Here is a 17987-nt window from a genome sequence, read left to right as displayed (position 1 = left end):
ACACACACACACACACACACACACACACACACACACACACACACACAAACACGCATACATGCATACAAAGCTAATAACTTTCTTTGCCCCTAGGGAGGATAAGTAGATAGCTTAGCTTAGGCCATGAGGCTTCTGACTATTCTACCATTTGAATTTTGAATAAAGTCACAATAAAAAAATTTCACGAAATTTTAAATCAATCCATCAATCAATTAATCAGTGCAGCTCTCTCCCCGGTATCTTACCGCTGCGTCAGTGCAGTTAGGCATCAGCAAATTAATGAGAGGAGAGAGGATGCCCCTGCTCTTGGGCACCCGCAGGAACTTACTCCAGCTCCAGACACACCGTAAACACTTTCATCTAGCGGAAGATAAGCTGTGAAATCGGATTTCTGAACCACAAGACACTTGTGTAAAAACTGCATTCCATGCCAGGCCTGAAATGTTCCAAAGCTCAGTTCGTATTTTCTTTTAGAAATTATTTTGGCGAGGAGAGAGGGAAGATGGCAGCGTAGGAGGACGCTGGGCTCACCGCGCGTCCTGCTGATCACTTAGATTCCACCTACACCTGCCTAAATAACCCAGAAAACCGCCAGAGGATTAGCAGAACGGAGTCTCCGGAGCCAAGCGCAGACGAGAGGCCCACGGAAGAGGGTAGGAAGGGCGGCGAGGCGGTGCGCGCTCCACGGACTGGCGGGAGGGAGCCGGGGCGGAGGAGCGGCTCGCCGTCCAAGCAGAGCCCCCTAGTCTGGCTGGCAAAAGCGGAGGGGCCTGACGGACTGTGTTCCGACAGCAAGCGCGACTTAGCGTCTGGGGGGTCATAAGTTAACTGCTCTGCTCGGAAAGCGGGAAGGCTGGAGGACAAAGGGAGGGAGAGCTGCTGAGCCCCCTGACGACAGAGCTCAGTTTGGTGGGGAACAAAGGCGCTCGCCAGCGCCATCTCCCCCGCCCATCCCCCAGCCAAAATCCCAAAGGGAACCAGTTCCTGCCAGGGAACTTGCTCGCTCCGCTCAAACACCCAACTCTGTGCTTCTGCGGAGCCAAACCTCCGACAGCGGGTCTGACTCCCTCCTGCTGCCACAGGGCCCCTCCTGAAGTGGATCACCTAAGGAGAAGCGAGCCAAGCCTGCCCCTCCTGCCCCCGTGCACCTTGCCTACCCACCCCAGCTAAGACGCCAGATCCCCAGCATCACAAGCCTGGCAGTGTGCAAGTAGCCCAGACGGGCCACGCCACCCCACAGTGAATCCCGCCCCTAGGAGAGGGGAAGAGAAGGCACACACCAGTCTGACTGTGGCCCCAGCGGTGGGCTGGGGGCAGACATCAGGTCACTGCGGCCCCGCCCACCAACTCCAGTTATACAACACAGCACAGGGGAAGTGCCCTGCAGGTCCTCACCACTCCAGGGACTATCCAAAATGACCAAGCGGAAGAATTCCCCTCAGAAGAATCACCAGGAAATAATAACAGCTAATGAACTGATCAAAAAGGATTTAAATAATATAACAGAAAGTGAATTTAGAATAATAGTCATAAAATTAATCGCTGGGCTTGAAAACAGTATAGCTGACAGCAGAGAATCTCTTGCTACAGAGATCAAGGGACTAAGGAACAGTCACGAGGAGCTGAAAAACGCTTTAAATGAAATGCATAACAAAATGGAAACCACCACAGCTCGGATTGAAGAGGCAGAGGAGAGAATAGGTGAACTAGAAGATAAAGTTATGGAAAAAGAGGAAGCTGAGAAAAAGAGAGATACAAAAATCCAGGAGTATGAGGGGAAAATTAGAGAACTAAGTGATACACTAAAAAGAAATAATATATGCATAATTGGTATCCCAGAGGAGGAAGAGAGAGGGAAAGGTGCTGAAGGGGTACTTGAAGAAATTATAGCTGAGAACTTCCCTGAACTGGGGAAGGAAAAAGGCATTGAAATCCAAGAGGCACAGAGAACTCCCTTCAGACGCAACTTGAATCGATCTTCTGCACGACATATCATAGAGAAACTGGCAAAATACAAGGATAAAGAGAAAATTCTGAAAGCAGCAAGGGGTAAACGTGCCCTCACATATAAAGGGAGACCTATAAGACTCGTGACTGATCTCTCTTTTGAAACTTGGCAGGCCAGAAAGAATTGGCACGAGATTTTCAGTGTGCTAAACAGAAAAAATATGCAGCCGAGAATCCTTTATCCAGCAAGTCTGTCATTTAGAATAGAAGGAGAGATAAAGGTCTTCCCAAACAAACAAAAACTGAAGGAATTTGTTACCATTAAACCAGCCCTACAAGAGATCCTAAGGGGGACCCTGTGAGACAAAATACCGGAGACATCACTATAAGCATAAAACATACAGACATCACAATGACTCTAAACCCGTATCTTTCTATAATAACACTGAATGTAAATGGATTAAATGCGCCAACCAAAAGACATAGGGTATCAGAATGGATAAAAAAACAAGACCCATCTATTTGCTGTCTACAAGAGACTCATTTTAGACCTGAGGACACCTTTAGATTGAGAGTAAGGGGATGGAGAACTATTTATCATGCTACTGGAAGCCAAAAGAAAGCTGGAGTAGCCATACTTATATCAGACAAACTAGACTTTAAATTAAAGGCTGTAACAAGAGATGAAGAAGGGCATTATATAATAATTACAGGGTCTATCCATCAGGAAGAGCTAACAATTATAAATGTCTATATGCCGAATACCAGAGCCCCCAAATATATAAAACAACTACTCATAAACATAACCAACCTTATTGATAAGAATGTGGTAATTGCAGGGGACTTTAACACCCCACTTACAGAAATGGATAGATCATCTAGACACACGGTCAATAAAGAAACAAGGGCCCTGAATGAGACATTGGATCAGATGGACTTGACAGATATATTTAGAACTCTGCATCCCAAAGCAACAGAATATACTTTCTTCTCGAGTGCACATGGAACATTCTCCAAGATAGATCATATACTGGGTCACAAAACAGCCCTTCATAAGTTTACAAGAATTGAAATTATACCATGCATACTTTCAGACCACAATGCTATGAAGCTTGAAATCAACCACAGGAAAAAGTCTGGAAAACCTCCAAAAGCATGGAGGTTAAAGAACACCCTACTAACGAATGAGTGGGTCAACCATGCAATTAGAGAAGAAATTAAAAAATATATGGAAACAAACGAAAATGAAAATACAACAATCCAAACGCTTTGGGACGCAGCGAAGGCAGTCCTGAGAGGAAAATACATTGCAATCCAGGCCTATCTCAAGAAACAAGAAAAATCCCAAATATAAAATCTAACAGCACACCTAAAGGAAATAGAAGCAGAACAGCAAAGGCAGCCTAAACCCAGCAGAAGAAGAGAAATAATAAAGTTCAGAGCAGAAATAAACAATATAGAATCTAAAAAAAACTGTAGAGCAGATCAACGAAACCAAGAGTTGTTTTTTTAAAAAATAAACAAAATTGACAAATCTCTAGCCAGGCTTCTCAAAAAGAAAAGGGAGATGACCCAAATAGATAAAATCATGAATGAAAATGGAATTATTACAACCAATCCTTCAGAGATACAAACACTTATCAGGGAATACTATGAAAAATTATATGCCAACAAATTGGACAACCTGGAAGAAATGGACAAATTCCTAAACACCCACACGCTTCCAAAACTCAATCAGGAGGAAATAGAAAGCTTGAACAGACCCATAACCAGTGAAGAAATTGAATCAGTTATCAAAAATCTCCCAACAAATAAGACTCCAGGACCAGATGGCTTCCCAGGGGAGTTCTACCAGACGTTTAAAGCAGAGATAATACCTATCCTTCTCAAGCTATTCCAAGAAATAGAAGGGGAAGGAAAACTTCCAGACTCATTCTATGAAGCCAGTATTACTTTGATTCCTAAACCAGACAGAGACCCAGTAAAAAAAGAGGACTACAGGCCAATATCCCTGATGAATATGGATGCAAAAATTCTCAATAAGATACTAGCAAATCGAATTCAACGGCATATAAAAAGAATTATGCACCATGACCAAGTGGGATTCATTCCTGGGATGCAGGGCTGGTTCAACATTCGCAAATCAATCAACGTGATACATCACATTAACAAAAAAAAAGAGAAGAACCATATGATCCTGTCAATCGATGCAGAAAAGGCCTTTGACAAAATCCAGCACCCTTTCTTAATAAAAACCCTTGAGAAAGTCGGGATAGAAGGAACATACTTAAAGATCATAAAAGCCATTTATGAAAAGCCCACAGCTAACATCATCCTCAATGGGGAAAAACTGAGAGCTTTTTCCCTGAGATCAGGAACACGACAGGGATGCCCACTCTCACCGCTGTTGTTTAACATAGTGCTGGAAGTTCTAGCTTCAGCAATCAGACAACAAAAGGAAATCAAAGGCATCACAATTGGCAAAGATGAAGTCAAGCTTTCGCTTTTTGCAGATGACATGATATTATACATGGAAAATCCGATAGACTCCACCAAAAGTCTGCTAGAACTGATCCATGAATTCAGCAAAGTTGCAGGATACAAAATCAATGTACAGAAATCAGTTGCATTCTTATACACTAACAATGAAGCAACAGAAAGACAAATAAAGAAACTGATCCCATTCACAATTGCACCAAGAAGCATAAAATACCTAGGAATAAATCTAACCAAAGATGTAAAAGATCTGTATGCTGAAAACTATAGAAAACTTATGCAGGTAATTGAAGAAGATTTAAAGAAATGGAAAGACATTCCCTGCTCATGGGTTGGAAGAATAAATATTGTCAAAATGTCAATACTACCCAAAGCTATCTACACATTCAATGCAATCCCAATCAAAATTGCACCAGCATTCTTCTCGAAACTAGAACAAGCAATCCTAAAATTCATATGGAACCACAAAAGGCCCCGAAGAGCCAAAGTAATTTTGAAGAAGAAGACCAAAGCAGGAGGCATCACAATCCCAGACTTTAGCCTCTACTACAAAGCTGTCATCATCAAGACAGCATGGTATTGGCACAAAAACAGACACATAGACCAATGGAATAGAATAGAAACCCCAGAACTAGACCCACAAACGTATGGCCAACTCATCTTTGACAAAGCAGGAAAGAACATCCAATGGAAAAAAGACAGTCTCTTTAACAAATGGTGCTGGGAGAACTGGACAGCAACATGCAGAAGGTTGAAACTAGACCACTTTCTCACACCATTCACAAAAATAAACTCAAAATGGATAAAGGACCTGAATGTGAGACAGGAAACCATCAAAACCTTAGAGGAGAAAGCAGGACCTCTCTGACCTCAGCCGTAGCAATCTCTTACTCGACACATCCCCAAAGGCAAGGGAATTAAAAGCAAAAGTGAATTACTGGGACCTTATGAAGATAAAAAGCTTCTGCACAGCAAAGGAAACAACCAACAAAACTAAAAGGCAACCAATGGAATGGGAAAAGATATTTGCAAATGACATATCGGACAAAGGGCTAGTATCCAAAATCTATAAAGAGCTCACCAAACTCCACACCCGAAAAACAAATAACCCAGTGAAGAAATGGGAAGAAAACATGAAGAGACACTTCTCTAAAGAAGACATCCGGATGGCCATCAGGCACATGAAAAGATGTTCAGCGTCGCTCCTTATCAGGGAAATACAAATCAAAACCACACTCAGATATCACCTCACGCCAGTCAGAGTGGCCAAAATGAACAAATCAGGAGACTATAGATGCTGGAGAGGATGTGGAGAAACGGGAACCCTCTTGCACTGTTGGTGGGAATGCAAATTGGTGCAGCCGCTCTGGAAAGCAGTGTGGAGGTTCCTCAGAAAATTAAAAATAGACCTACCCTATGACCCAGCAATAGCACTGCTAGGAATTTATCCAAGGGATACAGGAGTACTGATGCATAGGGGCACTTGTACCCCAATGTTTATAGCAGCACTCTCAACAAAGCCAAATTATGGAAAGAGCTTAAATGTCCATCAACTGTTGAATGGATAAAGAAATTGTGGTTTATATACACAATGGAGTACTACGTGGCAATGAGAAAAAATGAAATATGGCCTTTTGTAGCAACGTGGATGGAACTGGAGAGTGTGATGCTAAGTGAAATAAGCCATACAGAGAAAGACAGATACCATATGGTTTCACTCTTATGTGGATCCTGAGAAACTTAACAGAAACCCATGGGGGAGGGGAAGGAAAAAAAAAAGAGGTTAGAGTGGGAGAGAGCCAAAGCATAAGAGACTGTTGAGAACTGAGAACAAACTGAGGGTTGATGGGGGGTGGGAGGGAGGAGAGGGTGGGTGATGGGTACTGAGGAGGGCACCTTTTGGGATGAGCACTGGGTGTTGTATGGAAACAAATTTGGCAATAAATTTCATGTATTAAAAAAATAATAAAATAAAATAAAATAAAAAAATTAATCAGTGCAATCAGATTTTCAGTTTTCTGTTTGATAACATTCTATTCACATTAATATTAAATAATAATACATTAAGAGAATAACATATATAAGAATTTGAAAATGTCACATATTCAATTGTATGATTTTTCTATGTTTACCATGGACTTTGAGGTTATATTTTTTTTCTGTGGTTCCAGCTTCATTGACTGCCACACAGATGTACTCCCCACTGTCAAAGGGTGTAACAGAAGCAATGACCAACAATGCACCATCTTCTAAGATAGAAATCCCAGGCTCTCTGCCTGTCAGCTCTCTACCATTCCATATCCATTTGATGGTTGGTTTGGGGGTACCTAAATAAGAAAGCAAAGCTTTGTGACATTTTAAATAAAATTAGGAATCATTACAACATATCAAATATATTTGCGAGAAATAAAAATATTTTTATGACTATAATTTGTACACTAAGGCACTATGCTACTTTCAAGATATTTCTCCTGGCATGAAATAGCAAAGAGATTGGTATTTAAGGCCTCTAATTCCTGATCAGTCTTAAGAGACCTATGGTCTCTAGTGTAGAGGTTGAGCAAGTTGTTTATATCAAGATATTCAGAAGACAGTAAGCAAACCAAAACACATTCTTGAGTAAGTTCATGATCATTAGTGGGGAAAAAAACTATATTAATCAAATGGGAGAGTTCAGGGATGAAAACAAATGAAGAACAGAAAGCAAGAGACTATCACAGGAATACAACATAAAAATTGCCCAACCAAATAGAATGCATACATGATATGCAGAAGCGATACTTTATAATTTCACATTTAAAAAAATTTAACCCACGAACCATGAGATCATGACCTGAGCTGAAGTCGGACGCTTAACCAACTGAGTCACCCAGGCACCCCTAAAAATTTTTTTTTGATCTTTATTTTTTAGAAAGAGAGAGAGAGAAAGAGAGAGAGAGAGAGAGTGCGAGCGAGCTCAAGTGGAGGGGGAACAGAGAAAGAGGGAGGCACAGAATCCAAAACAGGCTCCAGGCTCCAAGCTGTCAGCACAGAGCCCAACACGGGGCTCAAACTCATGAAACATGAGTTCATGACCTGAACTGAAGTCGGATGCTTAACCAACTGAGCCACCCAGGCGCCCCTATAATTCACATTTTAAATAGGCCTGACATAGTAGAGATGAGCAATCTACTATCTACACATATGTGATGATCTCATGCTGCTAAACATAGGACAGTAGAACAATTCTTGACTTCTTATATTGAAAAGAAAGTTGGGAAAGTAGAGAGGACTGATTTCCTAGATTTATTTATGACAAAAGGGTAAATGGAAGTGATGTGCTCATGAGTAAAACTCACAAAACCATTCTGAAGTACATAATTGAGCCCAAAGCACATATTGGTAATAGACAAACATTAATTCTGTATTAAGAATATATTTATTTAACAAACAAGGTATCAGGTACTATTCTAAGTACTTTTAAAATTTACTTAATATCTATAAAAATATAAAAAAGAACATTAAATTAATATGATTACACATTATTAATAATCCTACATTAATGGGTAATAAAAATATTAAAATAATGGCATATAATCCAAGACAAGAACAAAAGAATGGCAGAATCTATAAAATGTGCCATTAATGCTAAAGCACTTATAAAAGTAACTGTGAAAGTTATATTTATGAGAAAAAATAAAACAAAAAGATTGGCCTATTTTGTTGTGCTGATAGTAAAAGGCTGACTGATGAGAAAGAGAAGGTGAACTGATGGTCTGCAGTTGTCTACGTTGCCAAAGAAAAAAGGCGTATAATCATTTCCTCATTTCTTTACATCCCTCTCATTCCTTTATGGGTTTCAGACTTAGTGGATATTTGTGAAGCTAATAAATGAAAAACTAAATGAACAAGCAAAAGAAGTATTATCTTTAACTTCTAAATGGTAAATGGTAGAACAATTATGGCCAAGATGAAATGTGTTGTAAAAGATAATGATACGGTATCTAGCTAGTTTATTATTTTTAAAAATTTTTAATGTTTATTTTTATTTTTGAGAGAGAGAGAGACAGAGTGCAAGCAAGGGAGGGGCAGAGAGAGAGTGAGACACAGAATCCAAAACAGGCTTCAGGCTCTGAGCTGTCAGCACAGAGTCCAATGTGGGGCTTGAACCCATGAACCATGAGATCATGACCTGAGCCAAAGTTGGACACTTAACCAACTGAGCCACCAAGACACTCCTCTGGCTCCCACATTTTAAAGACAAATCCTGTCAGAAGTAACAGGAAGTAGCATGAACTAAATGGGAAAGATACTAGATAAGACAAGTTTGGAATAACAGGTCTTTCCACTGAAGCAAATAAAGTATGTGTTGAGGAAAAATACCTATTCAATGAGCTGTTATTTAAAAGAGAGATTAAAAAAATAAAACAAAAGAGGGATTAATTGTCATTATGCCCAAATGTTATAGCAAGGGCCAACAAATGGATCTTTTTATAATGATGTTTTGGGTTCAATAGAGAAATCTGATATAATATAACTTTATGCCAGTGCCCATATGTCCAAGTACTACATACCTTTTGCAGGACATGGAAATGCAATGCGTTGGTTGGCCACTCTTTCTTGGAATGGAGTGTTATATGGAGGTTGTAGATCTTCCAGTGTAGGTGGTTCTATTAGAAACATAAATGCATTATCACAGGCTTTCCTTAAGCAGTATCAAACTCTCCTGAGGCATCATCAACCAACTACATTGGTGAACTGCTATCTTTCCGGATTCCTCTTTTAAATAGGACACAAATTTCTAGCTGCCAGACATTTCTACCTCGATGTGACCTAGGGATCTAAAACTCATAATGTCCCCACTGTCCAAATTTATCATTTTGTGCTTCCTACAATTCTCTTGTGTTTCCTTTATTCCCTCAGTTAAGGTGTCATGCTTCATCCATTTTTCTTATGTTTCCCTCCCTTACTCCTGACCTCCACATCCAATCAATCATATAGTGCCATATGTTCATCACATATCTGTATCTTTATCTTCCTCTATCCTTAAGGTCACTGCTGATTTCAAACCCTCACTCCTCTTGCCAAAATTACTTCAATAGACATCTTACAGGAATCCTTTTTTTTTTTTTTCAAATGTGTTCCCCTTTGGATTCATAATCTACAGAGTCCTCAGAATACTCTCTCTGAACCGCAAATCTCATTTGGGGCTTCCCTGATGAAAATCATTACTTGTATTCATTTTACCTGCAGGATAAAGTTTCACACCTGTTCGTCCTTCAGTACACCCTATCAATGAATCCAATCTCCCTGAACACCCTCACTATCCATGAAGAAATCATGAAGAAATTTGGGAGTCTTTCTTGAGTCCTCTATCTCCTTCGCTCCCTATATCCAATTGGTCACCATCCCTGATGATTTCCTCTTCTAATTATTTTTTGAGTCCACTGGCTTCTTTCCTCCAGTCCAGCTACCATCATCTTTTGCCTGAGCTACTTCTGTAGCCCCCAGCTGCTTCTCTTCACCTTCTCTAGACAAACCATTCTCTCCCCCAAAGAGTGATCTTTTAAAATCCACACCCGACACATCATTTCCCAGTAACAACCCCTCTGAATCTTTTCACTGCATACAAAATAAAGTCTAAACTCCTTAATCTAGGTTCCTAGATCTTGGATAATCTGGCCCATGACTGTGTGTCCAGCTTTACCACATATCACTCAACACTCAGTCTGAAATGGGCCAGCTGGCCTTTACTGATTGATGTATTGATTTATGACAGTATATCCAAAATGTCGTATTTCCTCCTAGAAGGCTCTCACCACTCCACCCCACCCTACTGTATCTTTGCCCATCACCTAATAAGCTTCTACTCCTTCTTCAAATCTCAACTTGCATGTCCCAATCCTTGAAAGCCTTCTTTGATTTGTCTTTCTTTAAAAACTCTTATAGATCTACCATTTCATGACAGCATTAACCAATTTTTGTGCATGAGATTATCTTGTAAATGTCTATCTTTCCCATTGAACCATAAACATAAACACTCAATAAAGTCTCCTGAATCAATGGGTGAACTGGATAAGCTCTCCAACAGTGTGCTAGCCATCCATCCCAAATTGCAATGGGGCAGTTATGAAGTACTAAGTACTATGCTAAATACAATACATCCTTATCTTTCCTTCTTGCCTTTCCACTATCATTCTCTCTGCCAATAATGCTCTTCCCCTTAATTTCCATATGGCTGGTTCTCCTTAGTCAACAGATCTCACTCCGAGTATTACTCCTCAGAGAAGTTCTACCTGACAATGCATCTAAAGTAGTCAATTGCTGGGAGTATCACCCTATTCTAATTTTCTACTTAGCACTTCTCACTATCTGTATGTCTTGCTTACTTGCTTGATTTCTGCCGATGCACAGTAGAACAGCTTATGACAGCTGGTGCTTTGCTTTTCTCACTACTTTCTCCTCATTGCCTACGATATGACAGACACCTGGCAGGAGCTTGATAAATATTTGTTGTTTGAAGGAATAAATATTTATTTTTAAAGCCTCAACACAAAGCCAACATCATTAGGGGAAACAGCAGATCTAGATTTTTAGGGATCAACATTGAGTGCATGCTAACAGGATGAGGTGAAATCCGACTCCAACTCAGTCTGTTCACAATTTCTCCCAAACCAAAAATAGTGGGTGGGGTACTTATCTAGGATTGTATCCATTATTGACATCATCCATGGCAACTTCATTTTCAAAAGTAAACATACAAAAATGGATGCAGGTTTAGTAATAGTATGGTTTCACTTCTTTCTAGAATGGTTCTCCTTTCAAAGTTAACTCAAGTCATAAAAGGTACAGAAATCTTCCAAAAGTGATCCACGACTCTCTAAGATTATATATTTTGTATAGACTCCAGGGGTTTTTCCCCACTCCCCACCCCCACCATACTTCTATTTCCTTATGCCCCAAATCACCTTGGACATGTAGGGTTATTTCCGATTCATCACTGCCTGCTATGTTAGTAGCAACACATGTATATATGCCGGCGTCAGAGAGCATGGCTTGGTTGATGCTTAAAGTTCCATCTGAACTGCTAATATGCTGCCCTCCATCAACCAGCATGGCACTTCCACCTTTAAACCAGGTGATTACAGGAAGAGGTGTCCCTTGAGCATTGCACGGAATGTCCACTCTTTGACCAACTTGGACTTTGATTAGTTTAGGGCCACGCTGTATCTTTGGAGGAACTAGAAACAAATGAGGATTAATAATCCAATTAAAAATGCTTTTAATGTTTATTTATTTATTTTTTGAGAGAGAGAGAGAGAGAGAGAGAGAAGGGGAAGAGCAGAGAGAGGGAGACACAGAACCTGAAGCAGGCTCCAGGCTCCAAGCTATCAGCACAGCTCGACATGTGGCCCGAACCCATGAACCCCGAGACCATGACCTGATCATGACTCGAGCCCAAGTCTGACGCTCAACTGACTGAGCCACCCAGGCGCCCCTATAATCCAATTCTAAACAAATTCTTTCCTTTTCTCACTTTAAATGAGAACTCTTTACCAAGAGGCAGAATGAAAAAGTGGAACGATCTCAGGATTTGGACCCAGGCTCAGGCCACTTACTAGCTGTGTGATCTAGAGCAAGTCAGTAAATTTCCTGAGGCTTGTTTCCTTAATAATCCAGGCCAAATAACCTAATCAATACCAGTACACTGCAAGGATTATGAGAAATAATAAATCTGAAACCCCTCATGCCAGACTTGAGGAAAAAGCAAGTATTTAAAAATGTTAGGTTTCCTTTAATTTATAAATAACTTGAAGTTTAAAACTCCCTCAAAAGGCAATCTAGATGATTTATATAATTTAAGAAAGTAAAAGAAAAAGCATTTCTCTTCAGGTACTCCTACTTTTTCTTCTCTTTGTGGAAGGTTTAGCCAGATAGGAAGAAAAATTTCTCATTTAAAAAACAAAAAAAGTTTCTCATAAAAGCCTTTGCTAATTTCAGAGAAGAACATCAAAACCGAGTTTCTATTTCTTGTCTTTACAGTACCTTCCTTTAGAAATTTAAATGAGATAATTTATCAGAAACATTGCCAATATTAATGCAAATAGGGAAACAGTTGACTTTAAGCAGGGAGAGATAAGGACCCTCAGGGAGACAGGCTTCAGCTGGGAGGCTGAGAAAGCGACAGTGGCAGCGGAGTTTGGGAAAAAAAGAGGATGAGATGAACCTGTTCCAGACCTCCCTGAGCTAGGTGCCAAGCATGAAGTCTCACAAACATTCTGATAAGGTCCCAATAAAAGTCAGGACAGAAATCTTCAGCAGCTACCTGGTCAGGACCCCTTTCACTCTTGAGAGCTTTATACTTTACCTCCATAAACTCTATCACTTTGCTCACTCTCTGTTGTCCCCGAGATTCATTCTTTGACTCTGTGAGACAAGGACCAGCGTCTCTCCCACCCCCCTGTAACAACTGGCTTCCATGTACATGCGTTACACACTGTAGAATCAAGTTGACTTACGTTATACAATAAATGTTCTAGTTATACAATTAGAATTTACATCCCTCAAAAGCCCCATTCCTCTGTCCTTTTTTTGTTAATATTTAACCAATACATTGTAAAGGTTGTCACTTATGACAACCTTATAATTTTGATAGGATTGTTATCATCATTTTATGAAAGAGAAAACTAAAGGTAAGAGAGGTTACGTAATATGCCCAAGATAACCTAGAGTTTGTAAATTACAGAATTCTATCTCAAATCCCATTGTTAACAGGATGCTATTATAGTGATTGATCTGACAATGAAATCAGATCGATACCATGTAAGAAAATACTTTTCTGATATTTGAATATCTGGCCTACCTATACAAATGTGTGACAGAGTATATCCTCAGTAAGCATGTGCTGAATAAATAAATATTTGGACAGACCATGGTAAATTGAGGTAATCAAACAGATTAACTAGAAAGTTTTTAAAAAGTTAGAGTCCCAGGAAGCAGAATGTTTTCAGTTGCTGAGTTCTTTGAATATTGAAAATGACCATATAAATACTAGTAAATTCTTCTTTGATAACTCACATTCACTTCTAAAAAGCCGTAAGTCTAAACACATTTTTTTTTTTACTGTGTTTTAATAGTCGCCATAAGTGACTGTGGACATTCAGTAAAATTGAGAACCAAACCTTTAATACTGTTCATTTGAGGAAACGGGGGAAAGTTGTTTACAAATGGCAGATAAACTTTCCAGAGTAAATGAAAGAAAATGACAAGTCTCCAATTTCAGAAAAATTTTCTCTAATTACTCTATAAACAATTTGGAGATTAACTATCAAAGAAACTGGTATGATGAGTTTCCCTGTGGCCTGTACAAAGATATCATATGCCCTCATTTCAAAACTCACCATGGACATTTAATTTAACAGACTGAGTCACGTTCCCAGCAATATTTGTGGCAACGCAAAGATACATCCCACTATCTGAAACACGGGTCTCAATGATCTTCATTGAACCAGAAGGAAGGAATGTGTGCCTGAAAGAAAGAAACCACATGGTAGACCATAGAACATGAGAATTTAAATATCCCCTATGCAGCTGCCCCTCAGTATGAAGTCATTACTCTGCAAGCAGTTTTTGAAACCATTCTCCCATCTATATTTCTATATACTTTAAAACTCAGGGATTTTCACAATTGTACTGTGTATTTTGTATGATATTCTTGCAAACACAAAATGTGATTTTTTTTTTACCATTAGATCTAACCTAATGGTCTCAAATCATCCAAAAACTGTACATCTCTCTGCTTTATTAACTTGTAACTATAAAAAGCCAATATATATTTTAGTAAATTTCAGCTATATTCTGAATTTTATTATTTTTTCTGCAATACTTCATTAAAAAATTTAGTGTGTTAAAGGCAAAATAAGGTACATATGTAATTCTCAAAAATATATTGAATATATTTTTCCTACAGAACAATAATGTAGTTCGGTGAACTAGATCTACATATAAAAACGTTATTATGTTTATTGTATTGAAATAGGCCAGATATACCTACTCAAAGTGTTCTACTGGCCCAGAGACAGAAAAATGAATAAATAGTTAAGGACAGAATTCTCCCCCAAAGAAATAAGCACATAGGAGAATCCAACATGTAACATATAATAATAGAGCTGATATCACAAAGATCAAGGAAAGGATTGATAATTCAAAAATGACGGGCAACTGGTTCTCCACATGGGAAAAATAAATTAAAAAAAAATACAGCACTACCTAACACTAGACACAACATAAAAATTCAGATGTATTAAAGTCAAAAATGTGAAAAAACAAGCTTAAAATATTAGAATAAAACTCTGGAAGATATGTACATATTCTTCATAAAGTACAAATCTTTTTTTAAGTTTATTTATTAGCTTTGAGAGAGAGAGAGAGTGGGAGAGACAGACGGAGAGGGGAGAGAGAGAGAAAACCCCAAGCAGGCTCCTCACTGTCAGCACAGAGCTTGATGCGGGGCTCAAACTCATGAACCATGAGATCATGACCAGGGCTGAAGTCAGACGCTTACCTGACTGAGCCACCCATGTACCCTAGAGGGAGTAGAGTAATTTAATGCAAAGAACCACTAGACCATGGTCTTGGAAAAATTTTAAATTGAAGCCGAGTCAGATGCTTAAGTGACTGAGCCACCCAGGCACCCCAGAAAGTACAAATCTTAAAAACAATAGATTAATACACTGAGTTACATAAAAAATGTAAAATTCTATGCAGACATCATACATTAAAAGTCTCACAGTGGTCTGAGAAAATATATTTTCAACACATACAACAGACAAAGGATTGTTATTAAGAATACAGACCAAATTTCTACATTCAACAAGAAAAAGATAAACAAACCAGTCATCATAAATCTGTGCAGCCGGTCTAAAGAGGCAAGTCACAGATGAAACAGATGGCCGACAAAAAAGTAAAATCATTTTTGGTTCTCTGGCAGTCAGTCACATGAAAACTAAGAGTTGCAAGATACCATTTCACACCCATCTAACCAACAAACATGTTTAAGTCCATAAACACCATGCATTGATTATAATGGGGAAATAGGTGCACCTATATGCTCATGGTAGAAAGGTAAATCATTACTGCCTCTTTGGACAGCAATTTAGCACTGTCTACAAAGCTGAAAGTAGGAATTCATTCTGACCAGAAACTATAGTTCTGGGCCAACCCTAAAGAAACTCATGCACGTGTATATGAAGAGACATATATAAAGATATTCACTCAAGAGCCTTGTTTACAAAATAAGAAAACTAAAACCAAACCAAACCAAAACAAGCAAAACCCTGAATGTCTGTACACTAGGAAATGTACAAACAAAATTCAGAATATGTATACGGTAGTTAAAAATGAATAAAGCAGGGCGCCTGGGTGGCTCAGTCGGTTGAGCGTCCGACTTCAGCTCAGGTCATGACCTCACGGCTCATGAGTTCAAGCCCTGCATCGGGCTCTGTGCTGCCAGCTCAGAGCCTGGAGCCTGCTTCAGATTCTGGGTCTCCCTCTCTCTTTGCCCCTCCCCTGCTTGCGCTCTGTCTCTCTCTGAAAAATAAACATTAAGAAGAAAATTTTAAAAATGAATAAAGCAAATCTCTATGTATAAAAATGAGTAAATATCAACTTAATAAAGCAAGCAGTAGAATAACAATATATAATATGTTACATGGCAAATTAAAAACAAACACATAAAATGAAATGAAAACTACAGGAAACCCGATTCCATACTGTTTAAGAATGGGTGCATAGGATGCACATGAGATCTGTGCAGTATTTGCCCCCTGGGGAGGGAGAAAAGCGACTGGGGAGGAAAACAATGAAACTTCAAGTTTATCTATAACATGGTATTCCTTTCATTCAAAAATATCCCAAACACATATTTTTCAAAAAAATAGTAACATTATGTAAGGTAGTTCTTAAATTATTTTTTATCTCCTCACCAGTGGATAGGGAAATGGCAAGAGCACCATTTACAGCTTCATAACTATACGCCAGTAAGTCCAACCGACATAGCTGGAAACTATAATTCTTATTCCACCAGTAACTTCTGGCATGACATTGAGTTAAAATAGTAATTGCTACTATTCCTTGAGAACTAGAGACAGGAGATGTGGAATATACATTATCTTATATATGCCTTTCAGGGAAGTATTATGTCCATTTTATAAATAAGAAATCTAAGGTTCAGAGGGCCATTGAGAAAGGCGCCAAAAGTTTCAGGCAAGCTTTAAGTGGTGGAGGTAAATTTAAACTCACACCTGCATGGCGACAAAGGTAGTACTCTCAAAGGCTCTGGCATTCTGATTTCCATGTCAATGGAATATATCAGATATATTGTCTCAGCAGGCCTTTATATGTACAAGGCTTTAATCATGAAGATTTTTACAAAAGCATCTAATGAGAGTCAAATCTTAAACATGAGAGTACTTATTGTGTTTTACTGCTCCTAAGGGATTAATGAGATTCTGTGTGCCCTATGCACTTGTGCTAACAAGTCTATATACAAATATGCTCTGTTTTAATAACTACCTTGTATACGCAGCCACGGGCAATTATGTCAAAGCTGGGTGTTAGCATTACTGATATTAAAGAATGATTTAGGGGTGCCTGGGTGGCTCTGTTGGTTAAGCATCTGACTTCGGCTCAGGTCATGATTTCATGGTTCATGAGTTTAAGCCCTGCATTGGGCTCTCTGCTGTCAGCACAGAGCCTGCTTTGGATCCTCTGTCCCCTTCTCTCTCTGCCCTTCCCCCATTTGCTCTCTATCTCTCTCAAAAATAAAATAAACATTAAAAGAAAGAGAGAAAGGAAGGAAGGAAGGGAGGGAGGGAGGGAGGGAGGAAGGAAGAAAGAAGGATAGACTGAGAAGTTAAAAATATTTTCTGTAGTCTCAGATGTATGTGTAAATTATCTCAAATTTAAAAATTATTTCTTGATACATTTGAAAACCTGAATAGGCACAACCTTGTGTCCCAAGAGATTGTGTTTGCTTGTGTCTGGCTCATCCCAGATCCCCTACCTTGGAGAGAATGGGGAGATGAGCTGCGTCTCTTTGGCCCAGGTGATGATGGGTGGGGGTAAGCTCTTCACTTCACATGGCAGTGTCACGTCTTCTCCTGCGAGGGCGGAAATCTCAGCAGGCTCATCCTGGGACAGTCCTCGTTGGTCTCCAATCACTCTGGGCCTTACTAAAATAAATGCACATTTTGGAAGGGAAATAGTACATTGAAAACATTTCACTTACATTCAAATGTGGACTACTAATACTCTTTACAAATTTACAAGAAGATGCTGTCTATGCCAAAGCTTTGGTACCTATCTAAAACTTTCTGTTAACACATTTACGGTGAGAGCTGAAAGGAAAAGGACCAGAAAGTCTCCCTTCCTCACCCTTCCTTTCAGAACATCATGACGAGGTCAGCTGAAATGCCCTTTTAGAGTCTGCCATCTATGAAAGTAAACCCTCAAGGCAGAAGTGCAAACTGAGACACAGCTGAGGTTTGGCTTTGCCAGGAGTTGGA

General features: G+C 39.3%; 1 protein-coding gene across 5 annotated transcripts in view; it reads right to left on the bottom strand.

The window, feature by feature from the left end:
• Positions 1 to 17987, bottom strand: part of HMCN1 (hemicentin 1) — a 492563-nt gene that overhangs the window by 211789 nt on the left and 262787 nt on the right. For all 5 annotated transcript variants that reach the window (XM_040446605.1, XM_040446604.1, XM_040446606.1 and 2 more), the window contains 5 exons: positions 17486 to 17654; positions 13824 to 13951; positions 11391 to 11663; positions 8997 to 9092; positions 6576 to 6770 (listed from right to left, as the gene is read on the bottom strand). In XM_040446605.1, the coding sequence (XP_040302539.1) occupies positions 6576 to 6770; positions 8997 to 9092; positions 11391 to 11663; positions 13824 to 13951; positions 17486 to 17654 (861 nt within the window). The remainder of the gene's footprint in view (positions 1 to 6575; positions 6771 to 8996; positions 9093 to 11390; positions 11664 to 13823; positions 13952 to 17485; positions 17655 to 17987) is intronic.

Source organism: Herpailurus yagouaroundi, unplaced genomic scaffold (assembly GCF_014898765.1).
Source record: "Herpailurus yagouaroundi ecotype Mexico unplaced genomic scaffold, PumYag 195, whole genome shotgun sequence".
Classification (NCBI taxonomy): domain Eukaryota; kingdom Metazoa; phylum Chordata; class Mammalia; order Carnivora; family Felidae; genus Herpailurus; species Herpailurus yagouaroundi.
Note: the sequence above shows the minus strand (reverse complement) of the source record. Positions and strands in the feature narration are given on the sequence as shown.